Source organism: Elgaria multicarinata, chromosome 22, assembly GCF_023053635.1.
Source record: "Elgaria multicarinata webbii isolate HBS135686 ecotype San Diego chromosome 22, rElgMul1.1.pri, whole genome shotgun sequence".
Taxonomy (NCBI): domain Eukaryota; kingdom Metazoa; phylum Chordata; class Lepidosauria; order Squamata; family Anguidae; genus Elgaria; species Elgaria multicarinata.
Window position 1 is genome coordinate 7730493 of NC_086192.1, and position 16881 is coordinate 7747373.

The window sequence follows — 16881 nt, forward strand, 5'->3', positions numbered from 1 at the left end:
TCGCTGGCAATTTGACCCATTCAAACCACCCGTTCATATTACAGTCGTCAAGAGAGGCCCAAACGTGCCCCTAAATTGCTCCTAAGAACATCCAGGCCCTGCTGGATCAGACCAAGGGTCCATCCAGTCCAGCACTCTGTTCACACAGTGGCCAACCAGCTGCCCAGGGAAACCCACACGCAGGACATGAGTGCAATGGCACCCTCCAGCCCATGTTCCCCAGCAACTGGTGTACACAGGCTTACGGCCCCTGATATTGGAGGCAGCACATAGCCATCAGGACTAGTAGCCATGGATCGCCTTCTTCTCCACGAACTTGTCCAATCCTCCTTTAAAGCCATCTGAAACGGTGGCCATCCCTACGCCTTGTGGTAGCGAATCCCAGAATTCCACTCCACGCAGGGTGTTGCAGTTCATCCGGTCCCGTTTACACCCCAGTCGTTTTCTCCTTCCCCCCCCTCTGTCGTTCAGATTGAGGAGTCCGTCCGGAGCATGGTGATGCGGTACGGGAGCCGCTTGTGGAAACTCCGGGTTCTCCAGGCAGAGCTGAAGATCAATATCCGGCTGACGCCAACCGGCAAAGCAATACCCATCCGCCTCTTCCTGACCAATGAGTCTGGCTACTACCTGGACATCAGCCTGTACAAGGAAGTGACGGACTCCAGGACTGCCCAGGTACCATTACTCTTCCACACTGTTTGGTGCATTCTCTTCCCCTCCTTACTGTTTTATTATGATTTTATTAGAATGTAAGCCTATGCGGCAGGGTCTTGCTATTTTATTGTTTTACTCTGTACAGCACCATGTACATTGATGGCGCTATATAAATAAATACTAATAATAATAACACACAGCTGTGGAATGCATGCTTTGAGGGGAGAAGTTCTCTTTGATTGTTTCCTGCCTTTAAGTGGGATTCAACTCTGGGCTCCAATGCATTGATTTTTGTTGGTAAAGAATGGCAGTTCTATAATACCTGGGTGACCAGACATCATTTCTGCAAACACACATTCCTAAATCTGGGATCTCCAGCAGGGTGGTGCCCGCGGACACCTTTCTTGTCATCCGCCAGGCTCCCTATCCCTTTGGCTTTTTATTTTATTTCTTAAGATTCTCCCAACGCCATCTTTATTGGGGTTCAAAAGAGCGGCTTTCATATTTTGGAGCCCTGTTATACTTCGCTTCTTCGTCGAGTCGCTTTTGTTTTAGCTTCACCGCTTTGCCACCTGGGAAATGCGTGTTTTGAGACTCGCCACGGCAGCCGTTTTATGAGCAGGCAGATCTCCACCCATGGCAGCCATTTTGTGAAGAGGCCCCTCAAAACTCCAAATGCGCCCACCTGGGGCATGCTGGGAGTTGTAGTCCAAACACGCTCGGAGGGCATCAGGTTGGGGAAGGCTGTCCTAATGTCACACGAGCATAATTGTGGATGTTGTTCCTTTGCCTAGATTATGTTCCAGGCTTATGGCGATAAGCAAGGGCCGCTACACGGAATGTTGATCAACACCCCGTACGTAACGAAGGACCTGCTCCAGTCAAAGAGATTCCAGGCGCAGTCGTTAGGGACGACTTATGTCTACGACATCCCCGAAATGTTTCGTCAGGTAAGAACTGCCCTGCTGGACTTTGAAATCCAGATCAAACCAAGAGCTTCTAGCCCAGTATCCTGTTACCAACAGGGCCCAGCCAGGCATTCCTAGGAAGCAGCCCTTCCTTGTATGCTCTTCCCAACTCAAACAGAGGAGCTGCAGCAATAATTGCCCAGTCACTGCAGTGACTTCTCATTGGCCTAGAATCCAACCATGGTTAGATTTGGGGCATGTTCGCGCTAATCATAGTTTAATGCAGGGGTGATGAACATCAGGACAGTGGGCCAAATCTGGTCCGCCTGGGTCCCACTCTGGTCCTTCGGGGCTCCCAAGTAGCCACGCCTCCTTTCCTTGGCCCTACCTCTTTCTCCCCAACCACTGAGTATTGGGTTGCTTATCTGCTTTTGTGCAGTTTTTTCCTGCTCGAAAAGGCTTAAATGCCTCTCCTAAGGCTTAGTTACTGGCAGTCAGAGCTTTAAGCTAAAACACGCTGGCGTTTTGGGCTGCACCCTTTTTGCCTTTGACCCCTGCCCACTTTGTCTTTGGCCCCACCCACCACGGGAAGACGGCCCCCGAGAACTTCTCTGAAATTGAATTTGGTCCTCAGGTGGGAAGAAGTTTCCCTGCCCTGGTTTAAACAAACCACAGTTCCCTGAGTTCTGGTATCGCAAGGAACTGTGGTTAGCTTAAACTCTGCAATGAAAGTTTTTGTCTTTCTGCTCGCAGGTGCAGAAGTCAAAGAGTCCTGCTGGGCCCCACTCTGGTAACGGGAACCTGTGTTTCCCCGTTACATCTGAACCCAGCCACGAAAAGGGACATGAGTTTTTAGGAAATTCTAACAAACACATCATTTGTCTTCCCCCCCATCCCTCTTCCAAACCCTTACAGTCTTTGATTAAACTGTGGGACTCCATGAAAGAGTTTGCGACCTTGCCTGCTCCGCCGCTGCCTTCCGACATGCTGACGTTTACAGAGTTGGTGCTGGACGACCAAGGCCAGCTGGTGCACATGAACAGGCTGCCTGGAGGAAATGAGGCAAGTGGCGTGGTTTAATTTCATTGCTGGCTTCACCCTGATGGTTTTGTGGCGAGCGCATTGCTCTCTCCCTATGACGGGACCACTGGCTTCTGGTCGCCTTTCCTGGCCCAATTCAGTGAGGTTTCTAGCCATAAACAGCTTGGCACCATGATGCTCAGAGGACTCTCTTCAACCCTACGAGCTTGCCCGCATGTTCAGATCTTCTGAGAAGGTAGATTCACTGAGGGAGGGGAGCTGTTGAGAGGGTCTTCCTCAAGACCCCTCGAAAACCTGGAGCCGGCACTGCTGTGGCTGCCTAACTGTGGCTGAAGTGCATCTTGCCCGCTCTCATAGAATCATAGAATAGCAGAGTTGGAAGGGGCCTACAAGGCCATCGAGCCCAACCCCCTGCTCAATGCAGGGATCCACCCTAAAGCATCCCTGACAGAGGGTTGTCCAGCTGCCTCTTGAAGGCCTCTAGTGTGGGAGAGCCCACCACCTCCCTAGGTCACTGGTTCCACCGTCGCACTGCTCTAACAGTCAGGAAGTTTTTGCTGATGTCCAGCTGGAATCTGGCTTCCTTTAACTTGAGCCCGTTATTCCGTGTCCTGCACTTTGGGAGGATCGAGAAGAGATCCTGGCCCTCCTCTGTGTGACAACCTTTTAAGTATTTGAAGAGTGCTGTCATGTCTCCCCTCAATCTTCTCCTCTCCAGGCTAAACATGCCCGGTTCTTTCAGTCTCTCTTCATAGGGCTTTGTTTCCAAACCCCTAATCATCCTGGTTGCCCTCCTCTGAACACGCTCCAGCTTGTCTGCGTCCTTCTTGAATTGTGGAGCCCAGAACTGGACGCAATGCTCTAGATGAGGCCTAACCAGGGCCGAATAGAGAGGAACCAGTACCTCATGCGATTTGGAAGCTATACTTCTATATACATATACTTCTACATCTCTCTGATGGCCTTCCATCACTGTGCAAAGACCTTTCTTTGTTCAGCAGGCGTATGCCATGAGGACGTTAGAAGAGCCATGCTGGGTCAGACCAAGGGTCCACCTAGTTCAATATTCTGTTTGGATGGGAAAACGGCATAGTGGCCAACCAGATATCCCAATGAGAAACCCACAAGCAGGACACGCGTGCAACAGCACCCTCCCGCCCATGTTCCCCAGCAACTGGTGTACATAGGCAGACCGCCTCTGATACTGGATTTAGCATATAGCTATCAAAACTAGTAGCCACATCCCCCATGCATTTGCCCAGTCTCCCTTTAAAGCCATCCAAAAGTGGTATCCATCACTACATCTTGTGGAAGTGAATTCCGTAGCTCAACTCTGCGCTGTGTGAAGAAGTCCTTCCTTTTGTCTATCCTGAATCTCCCAATAATCCGCTTCAAACAAATGGTTTAGGTGTTGCATTTTTAAATAATAATAATAATAATAATGACCTCCTTAATACACAATAAGCCTTGAATTGTTTTACCTGTGCGCTCTCTCCCGGCTATTATTGGCTAGTTTTTTGGGTGTTTAATGTCTGTTACGTTGCTAGCCGCTGATGATTTGGGATTGGAAAGAGGCATAGAGGCGGGCAGGCACCAACAGTAGTAAGAAGGGGGAAAACAGGGCTGGGGGACAGCAACCAGATGTCAAGATTGGAGGTCCTGTAGCTTAGAGGCCAAGTTTGAACCATGAAAGGGACACTCACACCCCTCTTGGTAGGATTACTGAGATGAAGCGTAGGTGAAGTGCCTTGGATGCTTGAAATACATGATGCATGGTTTCAATGTTGATTATGTTTACGGTTTCTTTCTATCAGCGAATGCTAGGGCATCCTTCAGTCAAACTGTTAGGGCAGGTGTCAGGGTCCAGGGCGTGGGCGGCAAGGCCTCAGCGCAGGAATGCTGGGGCTGGGATGGAGGCGGTGGAACCGGCAAACAGTCCAGGAAGGGCCGGAGGCAAAAGGCAAGGTCCAGAGGCAAGCGAGGTTCGGAGTCCAGAGTCAAACAGAGTCCAGCTGGGGATCTACACTGCGTACTGAAGGCGCTTGTGTGCGCCTCCAGTGCACCCCGAAAACGATGGTGTAGATCCTGCCCAGAGAGGCGGAGGAGGCGGCAGCTGGGGAATCCTTGCTGCCGCCGCCACCCACCTCCCCGCCGGCCTCCTGCTGCCGGGGGAAGAGCCACCTGGGGCGGCTTCTTCTGCTGAGCTCTCCGACCCGGGTGGCTCTTTCCCCGGCAGCAGGAGGCCGGCGGGGAGGTGGGCGGCGGCAGCAAGGACGCAGCCGGATTCCCCAGCCGCCGCCTTCTCCGCCTCTTCCTCCGCCTCTCTGGGCAGGATCTACACCATCATTTTCGGGGTGCACTGGAGGCGCACGCAAGCGCCTTCAGTACGCAGTGTAGATCCCCTCCAGGAAGGGCCAGAGGCAAAAAGCATGGTCAGGAGAAACAGAAGGTCGGTCGGTCAGTCACGGCAAGGTCCAGGATTGCAGGGAGTAAGGAACAGGCTGCAGCAGGCACAGGAGACCGTGTTGCTGTGGCAAAGCTGGAGTGGAAATGCAGTTCTTCTATAGCCCTTTCCTGACTCCTCCCAGCTGGTCTGCATCAGCCCACCTGTGAGTGCTTCATGATATGAGCCCGGGTCCTGCAACTACTCTGCGGCCGGCAAGGGGCACTGCGGCCACCAGGTGGTGCTGCAGGAGAGAACGTGACAGCAGGGTACAAGAAAGGTCAGGGATGGGACCATAGCTTAATATTTTACATGCAGAAGGTTCCCGGTTCGATCCACGGCATCTCATGGTAGGGCTGAGAAAAAAGCCCGTCTGAAATGCCGCAGAGCCGCTGCCAAGAATATTGAATTCGATGGACTGAGCTATAGAATGCAGCTTTCTATGTTCCAAAAAAGTTAAAAAGAAAGGGTAAATCTAAACATTTATTTACAGCATTTTTTTGCCCTGTTCTTCAGCCAAAAAACAGCTCTAAGGGCAGCTTGCACAGTAACACAGCCCCAGCTTTCAAGCTTACAATCTTAAAAAACACGACACAAAAGGAAAGAGGATTGGGAGGGAGGAGGAAAAAAAAAGAGAGAGAGAGAGAGAGAGAGAGAGGGCACACAAAACTCAGGCACCTGTCCTGGCAGGGAAGGGCGAAAAACATTGGAAACATTGTACGTACTAGTTCCCGTGATTAAAAAGACCCTCTCTCTTTTGAATTTCAGAACTGGGGGGTGGGATGTGGAGGACAGCTTCCGATAACAAACGCAGTGCCCATGGTGGCCAGAGGAGTGGGGAGCCCTGACTCCCCAGTCCAAAATGAAACGACCCGTCTCTGAAAATCAGTCCCTGATCATGGGTTTGTTTTAGCAATGTTCTGTACTGGAAGCGATACACAGAGAACCTATTCGGCCCACGGAGGCCTCAGATGCCGGTACACATCCTCGCCGCTGCTAACCGGGAGGGAAGAAAGCTTTTAAGAGTTGTCCTCCCTATGCTTTGATGGCGAAACCTTTTAAAATTGCCCATTTTCCCCTTAGAAGACCACGCCACAATGCAGTACGCTGAAGCTCTCTCGACGCGCGCTCTTTTCCTGTCTCCGTTTCTCTGCTCTGATTCTGCATTCGGAGTGGTCGGAGGCCAGGGGAGAAGCAAAGTTCCCGAGGGACCGAGCTGTGTTCTGGCTGAAATTACTAGCTCTGAGCTGCCTGGGCATGAACATGTAGTGTTTACTTTGCCAGTATGAATACAAATAGTCTTATTATATGGGACCCTGTACCCAAAGACCAAGCGCTCACACTTGCTCGCGTGCGCTCCCTGACGCAACTGCACACTCCTCTTAACCCCTGGAAGACTTTCTGTGTGCCTTGTCTGGGAGCCAGCCAAGTTTGTGTCCCCAAAGGTTTATGGAATGGAACGTTTCTTATCTTGACTGTAAAACAGCAAACTTATTCTCAGAGTGTGGGTCCTTTATGGGGCCAAAATGGGATCACCCACCTATGCATGGGTGGGGTGGGGGGAGGGAACCCCCCCAGTTTGCAGAAATCCTCCCCCCCCCCAAAAAAAATCTTCCAAAAGTAAACTGAAAGAGATCCGTGCTGCCACGTGCACGCATGAAACGATGCTCCGTAGCTGTTATAGGTAGAGTGACCCTATGGAAAGGAGGACAGGGTGCCTGTATCTTTAACAGTTGTATAGAAAAGGGAATTTCAGCAGGAGCCCTGCCCTCTTCACCAGGTACAAGGGAGGCCAGGGGTCCTGCAGCTTTCACTGTTGTGATGAAGAGGGCATTTCACCAGGTGCTGCATGCAGTGACATCAGAAAGGCCTCCGGTTCCCTGCCCCTGAGTTGACAGGGAAAGAGAAAGGAAAGGCCTGGGAGGGGCTTCTCGGTGGCCGCTCCCAAGGTCTGGAATTTCCTGCTCATGGAGGCTCATGTGGCCCATTTGCTGTTGGCCTTCCGTTGGCAGGCAAAGATGTTATTTTATTCAGGCACCGCTTGGGCCTAGAAGTTGGACTGTTGCCGATTTCTTTTCCGCAATTGGTTTGTGCTATTTATTTCTGGTGTTGTTGCGTTTTTAATTGCTTTGCTTTTACATCATGTCTTAATTCAGATGTCATTTTTAATCTGGATTTTGTTAGTCATCCTTTTTTGGCAGGAAGGCAGAATATAAATAAAACAAATACATGGGGCGGGTGGGGCGGAATTGACCCCTGCCAACTCTCTCTCCCCCACCCCCTTTTTCCCCTCCCCTGCCCCCAAACTTCAAGCTGAGATTTCACCACAGCCCCACGCTTATCACCCTTGACCTTCCCTTTGGCTGGATTATGGCGCTCACGCTGTGACCTAAGCGGCGCATGGGATCTAATTTCCTTTTTCCAGTGTGCAGCTCACTAAATCTTGAGCACGTTGGTGTTTGCAAACATGTTCATCACTGAGATCTGTATGCCAAAGGAGCCACAATTAGCTGCAGTTCCCTGCTGAGCATATACTCAAGTGCCACTTGATTCCACATCATGTGCAAAATGGCCCTTAGAGTTAAATCGTTTCACCCGGGAACAGTGGAGGGGTGACTAAAAGAAGGGAGGCTATCCACCGATTAATGAACTTCGGGTTGATGAGTCGCCTGCTTTTTAACCTATCAAACCAGTCAATTCATCAATTAAATAAATGTATGCGCCATTGGAACCTCAAAATACTCATTGCCAAAGCTTCCGTTAGCCGTCAACGGGTTAAAAAGATATTTAGCGAACCAAAGCCCTAACCTCTGTTCTGATGGATAGATCCAGGATTTTATTGGTCAGATCTTGAGATATCAGCGCCAAAATGTAAATGTAGGTGGCCTTTTGAACGGTTGTGTGCAAGACGGGCTATAGGTCAGTGGTGGAGTACATGCATTGCCTACAGAAGGTCTCTGGTTCAGTCCCCGGCATCTCCAGGTCGAAGTATCTGGTGATGGGAGAGACCTTGGCCTCAGTCTCTGGAAACCCACTGCAAGGCAGAATAAACAATATTGACTAAATCAGCCTTCCTCAACCTGGGGCGCTCCAGATGTGTTGGACTGCATCTCCCAGAGTTGTAGTCCAACACATCTGGAGCGCCCCAGGTTGAGGAAGGCTGGACTAAATGGTCAAATAGGCTGGGTTCACACAACACACTAACCCGCACTCAATGGTTGAGTGGGAGTGCTTGTTCAAACGTGAGTTGTTGAACTGTGGGTTAGCACATTGACTGAACCCAGGACATTTCCCAACGGGTGGCTTGTTAACTGTGCAGGGTAGCTTGTTTTTCTTGGAACAAGCCACCTTGAGAACCCATGGGTTGTTCTTGGTTAACAAGCTGGTTTTGCGACTTGCGCTTTGGGAAGCTTTCATAGAGACTGTTCCCTGTCGGTAAATTAGCTACTGTTTTTTGAGGCCTTCCAACCCAGTTGTGTGACCAAAGGCCATTGGAAGGATGGGGAATGTTGGAAAATGACAGCTTGTGCTCTACAGGTTGTGAGCAGCTAATCAAAGACATTTGAGCTGTCTGGAGAACACTGAAACCTAGGAGGTGACAGGCTCCTCATGGATTTTACTATTTTAAACTACTTTTCAAGTTGTTTTTTTTACCATCCCTGGACAGATTTCTCCTCAGATATTTCTTTAAGAGCGTTTGTACCCCCACCTTTCCATCCTAGGCCCCCTGACGTAGTTTGCAAGTGAGAAGGGAAAAGTTTGCTGATTAAAATAATAATGAAATCATGGACTAAGACATTGGCTGCATGGCTGAGGAGAAGGGTTTGGAAACTTCCGTTTTTGGCTGACCATGGTTCATCATGTTGTCGGACTCGACAAACAGTGGTTAACCTTAACTATGGTTAATTTCAAACAAGCCAACTTCAAACCACATTTGTTTTTCACTTTCTTATTTAACAACCTTGTGAAGTAGATTATACTGAGAGTCCATGACCGGCACAAAGTCCCCCAGTGCGCTTCATGGCTGAGTGGGGATTAGAACCCAGGTCTCCTGAGTCCCAGTCCAATGCTTTAACCACTCCACCACACTAGTAACCAGCTTCATGACAATGAGCCATGGCTTGCTGTATCCGTTATGAATTTATTTTATTTATTTATTTTTATGTATTATCTTGCCTTTTTTCCTCTTGCAAGGAACCCAGAGTGTGTTACACAATCCTCCTCTTCATGTTATCGTCACAACAACCCTGAGGGGAAGGTTAGGCCGAGAGTCAGTCACTGGTCCAAAGTCACCTAGTGAGCTTCATGTCTGATTGGGGACTAAAACCCAGATCTCCCGAATTCCAGCCCAACGCTCTAACCACTACACCACACTGGCTCTGTCTAGAGCAAGGCTTCTTGAATGCCATACTTTGCTAGTTTAAATCTGATGAATTGATTTTGAAGCTAGGTGATTGATCAACTACAACAACCAATTCAACCTCAAATCAGTCGATAACCCTAGTATTTACCTTTTTCATATGGCCTTTTCTGGTTTACCGAAGTGCAATTTCCTGGGGCACACCTGTGTGGTATAAGCTGTAGATGGAAAACAGCCCAAAACTAATATGCGTTCAGGTACATTAAAGGCTGCTACAGGGAAGATGGTCAAGAACTATTTTCCATAGTTGCAGAAATGAGGACCCAAAATAATGGGTATAAGTTACAGCTACCCAGATTTCGATTAAATATAAGGGAAAACTTCCTGACAGTAAGATCTGTGCAACAGTGGAACAGTCTACCTACGGAGGTTGTGGGATCTCAATCTCTGGAGGTTTTTAAGAAGAGGCTGGACAGCCACCACTCATGGAAGGTTTAATTGGTTTTCCTGCACATTGCAGAGGGTTGGACTAGATGGTCCTTGTGTCCCCTTCCAACTCCACAATTCTATGATTCTATATTTAATTATTTATTTAGTACATTTCCAGTCCACCCCTTCACTGATGTTCTCTGGGCAGATTACAATCTGTTAAAAAACTAGCATGCCATTGTAAGACACTGTTAAAAATATAAAATACAAATAGTTAAAAGAGTAAATTGCAATATAATGTATTTAATACCGTACCTTATAATTGTATGCTGGGGCATGCTAGGATTTGTAGTCCAAAACATTTCTAGAGCACTAAAAGGCTGAGCTGTCAGTCATGGACAGTGGCCAGGGATGATGGGAGCTGTAATACAAAACATCTGGAGGACACCAAATTGGGGAAGGCTGAACTATCTGCCCTAGCCAGCATGGAAAGCATTCAGGGGTGATGGGAGTTGTAGTACAAAACATCTGGAGGGCGCCAAATTGGGGAAGGCTGAACTATCCGCCCCAGCCAGCATGGACAGCTTTCAGGGATGATGGGAGTTGTAGTACAAAACATCTGGAGGGTGCCAAACTGGGGAAGGCTGAACTATCCGCTCCAGCCAGCATGGACAGCGTTCAGGGATGATGGGAGTTGTAGTACAAAACATCTGGAGGGCGCCAAATTGGGGAAGGCTGAACTATCTGCCCCAGCCAGCATGGACAGCATTCAGGGATGATGGGAGTCGTAATACAAAACATCTGGAGGGCGCCAAATTGGAGAAGGCTGAACTATCAGCCCCAGCCAGCATGGATTGTATGGAAGTTGTCATCCAAAACATCTGGAGGACCAGATTAGAGAAGATTGTGGGACCGGTTGCTTTGCTAGCGACTTTTCCCCTTCCTCCCGAGCGACTTCTGTTCTCTATTCGAGGGCCTCGGGAGGCGGCTGCCCGTTGCTCTGGGCTGCTCTTCACCGGGCGGCGTTTGCATCTGTTGTCATTTCGCCCTCGCAACGCTAGATGTCACAGTTCTTCCTTTCCAGCCGCTCTGGCTCAGCTATGTTGAGGGGAGAATCCTCTAATTGAACTTTTTCTAAACCGTCTCCTTCCTGATATGCCTTGGCATTAAAACGCCTGTCCTGGACAGCGGAGGGTGAAGGGTCATTGGAACTGTTGTGCGCAGCAGTGACAGGTATTTATATTTGGGCTGCTGCTAAGGACGGGACCAGTGAAGGTACGGTCTTGAAGGCACGCGATAAGGTTGCCTTGTTAAAGCTAAGGCAGGCTGGGAGGCCGACCTGTGAAAGCGGCGCTGAGCTTCCCATGTGAGTTTGAGGGCCTGGGATGCTTTTTGTGCATAATCTTATTCGTAGTTCCAAAATCCCATGTTGCTGTAATACCTTTATTTTGTCCATCCAAAATATCCCACCCCAAAACTGTGCAAGTTTTCTAGATCCCCAGATCTCTTTTTCAGGCATGCTGTTAAACAAGGCAGGTGTGTGTGTGTGTGTGTGTGTGTGAAGTCACTAGATGGTGAAGTCACAGAGACCTGGTTCACACAACACGACAACCCACACTCAAACTTGAGAAGAGGTTGAGTGTGGGTTGGCATTGAATCATGGGTTGTTGTGCTGTGTGAGCCCAACCACATTAACATGGTTTGTTAACCACAAAGAACCCCAGAGTTCACAACCCAGCAACAAACCATGGGTTCTCTTTGTGGGTTGTTCATAGTGAACAAACCATAGTTTGTTGGGGTGGCTGGGTTCACGTAACACAACAACCCATGATTCAACGCCAACCCACACTCAGCCCATACTCCTTGAGGATAAATTGAGTGTGTTGTGTTGTTGTGTTGTCTGAACCCAGACATGGTCTGTAAATCTAGTTAGTCCCAGGTGTAGTGTGGGAGGAGGCGTCAGCAGGTCATGTGACGGTTACAGGAGAGCTGCTCATGCAGGAAAGAAGGAGGGCACTGAGCATAACTTGTAACTTCCATTTCAGGGAATTTTGTGAACCGCCTAGAGAGCTCCAGCTATTGGGCGGTATAGAAATGTAATAAATAAATAAATAAAGTCCAGCTATTTTCAGGAGCGTTTTCCATCCTGGTCAAAGGACACTGGCTCCTTTTGCCATTGGATCACAGAGAAATTAGGCTGTCTTCCTGTTAATGAAGCAGGAGGTAATTTTCAATGCTGTTCTAGGTAATAAAAGCTAATTGAAGTCCATTTGGGTAGCGTGACCTAGTGGTTGGAGGGGCTGAACCCTTAGAGAATAAAGTCCCAGCTTCTGGTGGTGCCGAATCCTCATTCTCCATTGTAGGCTATTGCTGTAGAACGCACTGCTCTGTAAGTCTCACAAAACAGCAAAGGTAGCCGTGTTGACCATAAGAAAAAATCCCACTATCCGTGTTTCTGTAATAACAAAACATTGCAGTGTAGCCCATGTGCTCTTGCTCAGAGTTCCTGCCAGCTAGCCATACCCTCCTCCAAGAATACTACAACCCAGCTTTCTCCAACCTGGAGCGCTTCAAGACGATAACTGGCCATTCCTGGCCATTGGCCAAGCTGGGTGGGGCTGATGGGCCTTGAAGGTCAAAACATCTGGAGCACACCAGGTTGAGGGAGGCGGCTATAGATGGAAATGGCTCAAGTCATTCCATCCCCTCCATCCCCAGTTCCCTGGTTTTCTTTTCCAGCAGGCACACAACATTTCATGCGTTTGGAAGGCCGCTGAGCGTACCCTGTCCTTGTTGGGCTGTTTGGGTAGGGGGCATGTCCCTTTTGGTGCTGGTGGTCTCCCTCTTTTTTTCTCAGTGGCCATATTTTGGCTCCTCTCCTATTGGTGCAAGCACACAGGGGTTGTTCACACAACATGACAACCCAGAGTGTGGTTTGTCATGGAATCGTGGATGGTTTTGTTGTGTGAACCCAGCCACACTAACAAACGGTTGTTTGCTAAACACAAACAACCCAGTGTACACAACCTAACAACAAACCATGGGTTCTCTTCGTGGGTTGTTTGTGGAATGAGCTCCCCAAAGAGGTCCGCCTGGTGCCTACACCGTATTCCTTTCGTCGCCAGCTGAAGACCTTTTTCTTCTCTCAGTATTTTAACAACTAATTTTAACTTACATTTAAATTTTACTGTTTTAATTCTGTATTTTAATCTTATATCAACTTCTGCGGCGTGGTTTTATCCTGGTGGTGCTTTTTATACTGTGTTTTGTATTTGTGTTTTTAGCTTGTTGGTGGTTTTATTATGTTCTTCGTGGTTTTAATTTTTGTGAACCGCCCAGAGAGCTTCGGCTATTGGGCAGTATAAAAATGTCATAAATAAATAAATTAACAAACCATGGTTTGTTAACGCTGCTGGGTTCACACGACACAAGAACACGTGATTCAACAGCAACACTGTGGGCCTGTTTAGACAACACACGAAGCCGTGGTTAGGCCGCGAACCCTTTTGCAGCAAGCGGTTAGTGAGTGTGTTTGAACTGTGGTTATGTAGCCACTATGGTTAGGAATGGTTCACACGACACACTAAGTCATGGTTCACGTGACATGCTAAGCCATAATGTTTAGCTCGAAACTCTTAACCACCGTGGTTTAGTGTGCTGTCTGAACAGGGCCTTTGTAAACCAAAGTCACTGGGGTGGGGGTGGGGGCTGATGCTCCAGGAAATCAAGCCAGACTGCTCACTTGAGGGAATGGTATTAAAGGCAAAACTGAAGTACTTTGGCCACAGAATGAGAAGACAGGATACCCTGGAGAAGAGGCTGATGCTAGGGAAAGTGGAAGGCAAAAGGAAGAGGGGCCGACCAAGGGCAAGATGGAGGGATGATACTCTGGAGGTGACGGACTTGACCTTGGGGGAGCTAGGGGTGGCAACAGCCGACAGAAAGCTCTGGCGTGGGCTGGTCCATGAAGTCACGACAACCTTATTTCCATAACAAGCCCAGTGGACTTATTTTATCTGTATGCTGTCCTAAGATCCCAATGATACAGGGCAGAATACAAATGTTTGAATAAATAAAAGAAATAGATATGTTTTATTTATTTATTTATTTATTTATTATTACATTTATATACCGCCCCACAGCCGAAGCTCTCTGGGCAGTTTACAACAATTAAAAATAGTAAACATTAAAAGTATACAAAAATTTTAAAAACATAAAAACATATAAAACAACAGTATCCATTAAAAACAGCAATAAATTTATTTATTTATTTATTTATTACATTTCAGCACTGTCCAATATCCAAAGCTCTCTGGGCAGCTCGTAAAGAACAATTCCCTAAAATATGGCATGATAAAACAGAGTAGAAAACCATTAAAATGTTTAAAACGTAATAAAACCAAAGAGAGATAAAAACATGGTGTAGTAGCCAGCAGCGGAGTAAAGTTCTGAGAACTTGATAACAAACACATCAAAAATAAGATAAAATAAAGTGAAAGACTTAAAAAGTCTGGGAGAAAAAACAGTCTTCACCTGATGCCGAAAGGACTGCAGCATATAAGCACTGGGAAAGCCTCTCTGGGGAGGGAATTCCACAACTGGGGGGCCACCACCGAAAAGGTCCTCTTACTTTGTTCAGTGGGGGCATCTGGAGGAGAACCTCTAAAGATGGTTTTAGGGTCCAGGCAGGTACATATGGAAGGAGATGATCCTTCAGGTAACCTGGCCCCAAGATGTTTTCTTGGCTATTGTTGGGAACAGAATAATAAACCCCACAGATCTTAAATCTGATCCTTTCTTGGAAGCATCCTAAAGTTCTAAGCAATATATATACATATAAGTATATTGTGCATTTAAGTATATCATTCCCTGGCCACTGGTACATATGGTTCCTCTGCCAAACGTCCACTCCCAAAGTAACTTCTGAACCCGATCCAGAGAAGTAACTTGCATTGGTTTCAGTTGCGCGGAACATGACAGCTACCTGTATTTTTATTTTACGTGCCTGCTGCCGCGTGGTGTCCCGCGTGCGTGAGCGAATGAGTGTGTGAGAGTGTGGAGTGGGAACATGTGTGAAAAATGATATACACACCATAATACAGGCTGCGCATTATGTCTCTCTCTCTCTCTCTCATGCAATTCCATATTGCCGTTGTTACCCAGGGAGCAAATGACACCCCGGCACAGAACCCTAATCACAGTTTGGAACATCAGAAATAATGATTGCTTCTGATCGGAGGTTGTGAATAATTCATTGGGTTTGATTCCCTTCTCCCCCCCCCTCCCGTTGCCCCCCTCCCCTCGTATCTTGGCCAGTGATACCTTTCAGGCCAAATGGGTTTCTACAGGAGAATAATGGCTCCACTTCTTATGGAAATGCTACAGCACACATCATTTCGCCAACACACACAAACCCCCCCCCCCCAGTTAAATTAGACTCTTCGCATCTTCAGGAGAGATTTCCACCCCCCACTTCCCTCCTCCTGCGTCCCCCTTCTCTCTCTTTTGCCACGGTAGCAATGCAGAAGCTTGGGTTTCAGTCTGAACTCTAATGGGGGAATGCAAGGTGCTGAATCCAATTTGGGGATAGGTTTCAGCGCCTTGGATAGATACTTTAGAGTTCTGACTGAAACCCAGAACGGATTCAGAACCCCACTGACGTTGGAGTCACCAGCCTCCACTGCCACCATGTGCTCCTTAGAACCATAGAATAGTAGAGTTGGAAGGGGCCTATAAGGCCATCAAGTCCAACCCCCTGCTCAACGCAGGAATCCACCCTAAAGCATACCTGACAGGTGGTTGTCCAGCTGCCTCTTGAATGCCTCCAGTGTGGGAGAGCCCACAACCTCCCTAGGTAACTGGTTCCCTTGTCGTACTGCTCTAACAGTGAGGAAGTTTTTCCTGATGTCCAGCCGGAATCTGGCTTCCTGTAACTGGAGCCCGTTATTCTGTGTCCTGGGATGATCGAGAAGAGATCCTGGCCCTCCTCTGTGTGACAACCTTTTAAGTATTTGAAGAGTGCTGTCATGTCTCCCCTCAATCTTCTCCTCTCCAGGCTAAACCTGCCCAGTTCCTTCCATCTCTCCTCCTAGGGCTTTGTTTCCAGACCCCTGATCATCCTGGTTGCCCTCCTTGGAGGAAAGAAGGTTGATAAACTTAATGCTAACACCAATGAAACATCTCTCCTGATTGCAGATCGGCATGGTGGCCTGGCGGATGACCCTCAAATCCCCCGAGTATCCAGACGGCCGGGATATCATTGTCATTAGCAACGATATCACATACCGGATCGGGTCCTTTGGGCCCCAAGAAGACCTGCTCTTTCTTCGGGCGTCGGAGCTTGCTCGGCTGCAGGGCATCCCCCGGATCTACGTGGCTGCCAACAGCGGGGCCAGGATCGGTTTGGCGGAGGAGATCCGCCACATGTTCCACGTGGCGTGGGAAGACCCAGTGGATCCCTATAAAGTAAGGGCATTGGGAGATGGTGTGGAACGCCAGAACAGTGTAAGGGGAACAATCTGCAGAACGGCTCCCGTTTCGTGGTAGAGACGTACACGCATTTAGCTTTTGCTCACAAAACGTGCGAGCCTGCCCTCTTCGCAACCCCGCGCACAAGAAAATATGTGCAAGTTCGGATTTGCGCAACTTTCCCTGTTCGGTCTGCGCGACTCCAAATGTGCGCAAATTTCTAAATTGGCCCCATTTGAGCAGAGCGCGGGGAAATTTGCGCAGATGGGTGTTTTTTGCATATCCGATCGCTGCTCGTTTGCACAGTTTTGCTCTTTGCGCAAAACGAGCTGCGATTGCAAGCGCGAATGTAAAGCAGGTGCAAGGTGAGCCACGACCAGATATTAGAAGAATCTTGGCGAGTGCGAATGTCCATCCCTGATATAGATTTTTAATCTGGGGTCTCCATCTTGGTGTCCAGGACAACCAGTTTGCCTGCAGACTCCTCCCTTGGTGTCCGTCGGGTTCTCTGTCCCTCCTGATTTTTGTTTTATTTCTTATGATTTTTTTTTTAAATTAAAAAACAGAATTTTAACTGG

The 16881-nt window shown here is 48.3% G+C and overlaps 1 protein-coding gene across 2 annotated transcripts in view; it reads left to right on the forward strand.

Moving 5' to 3' along the window:
- ACACA (acetyl-CoA carboxylase alpha) overlaps positions 1-16881 on the forward strand; it is a 221542-nt gene that overhangs the window by 123742 nt on the left and 80919 nt on the right. For both annotated transcript variants that reach the window (XM_063146546.1, XM_063146547.1), the window contains 4 exons: positions 472-675; positions 1449-1604; positions 2478-2624; positions 16031-16300. In XM_063146546.1, the coding sequence (XP_063002616.1) occupies positions 472-675; positions 1449-1604; positions 2478-2624; positions 16031-16300 (777 nt within the window). The remainder of the gene's footprint in view (positions 1-471; positions 676-1448; positions 1605-2477; positions 2625-16030; positions 16301-16881) is intronic.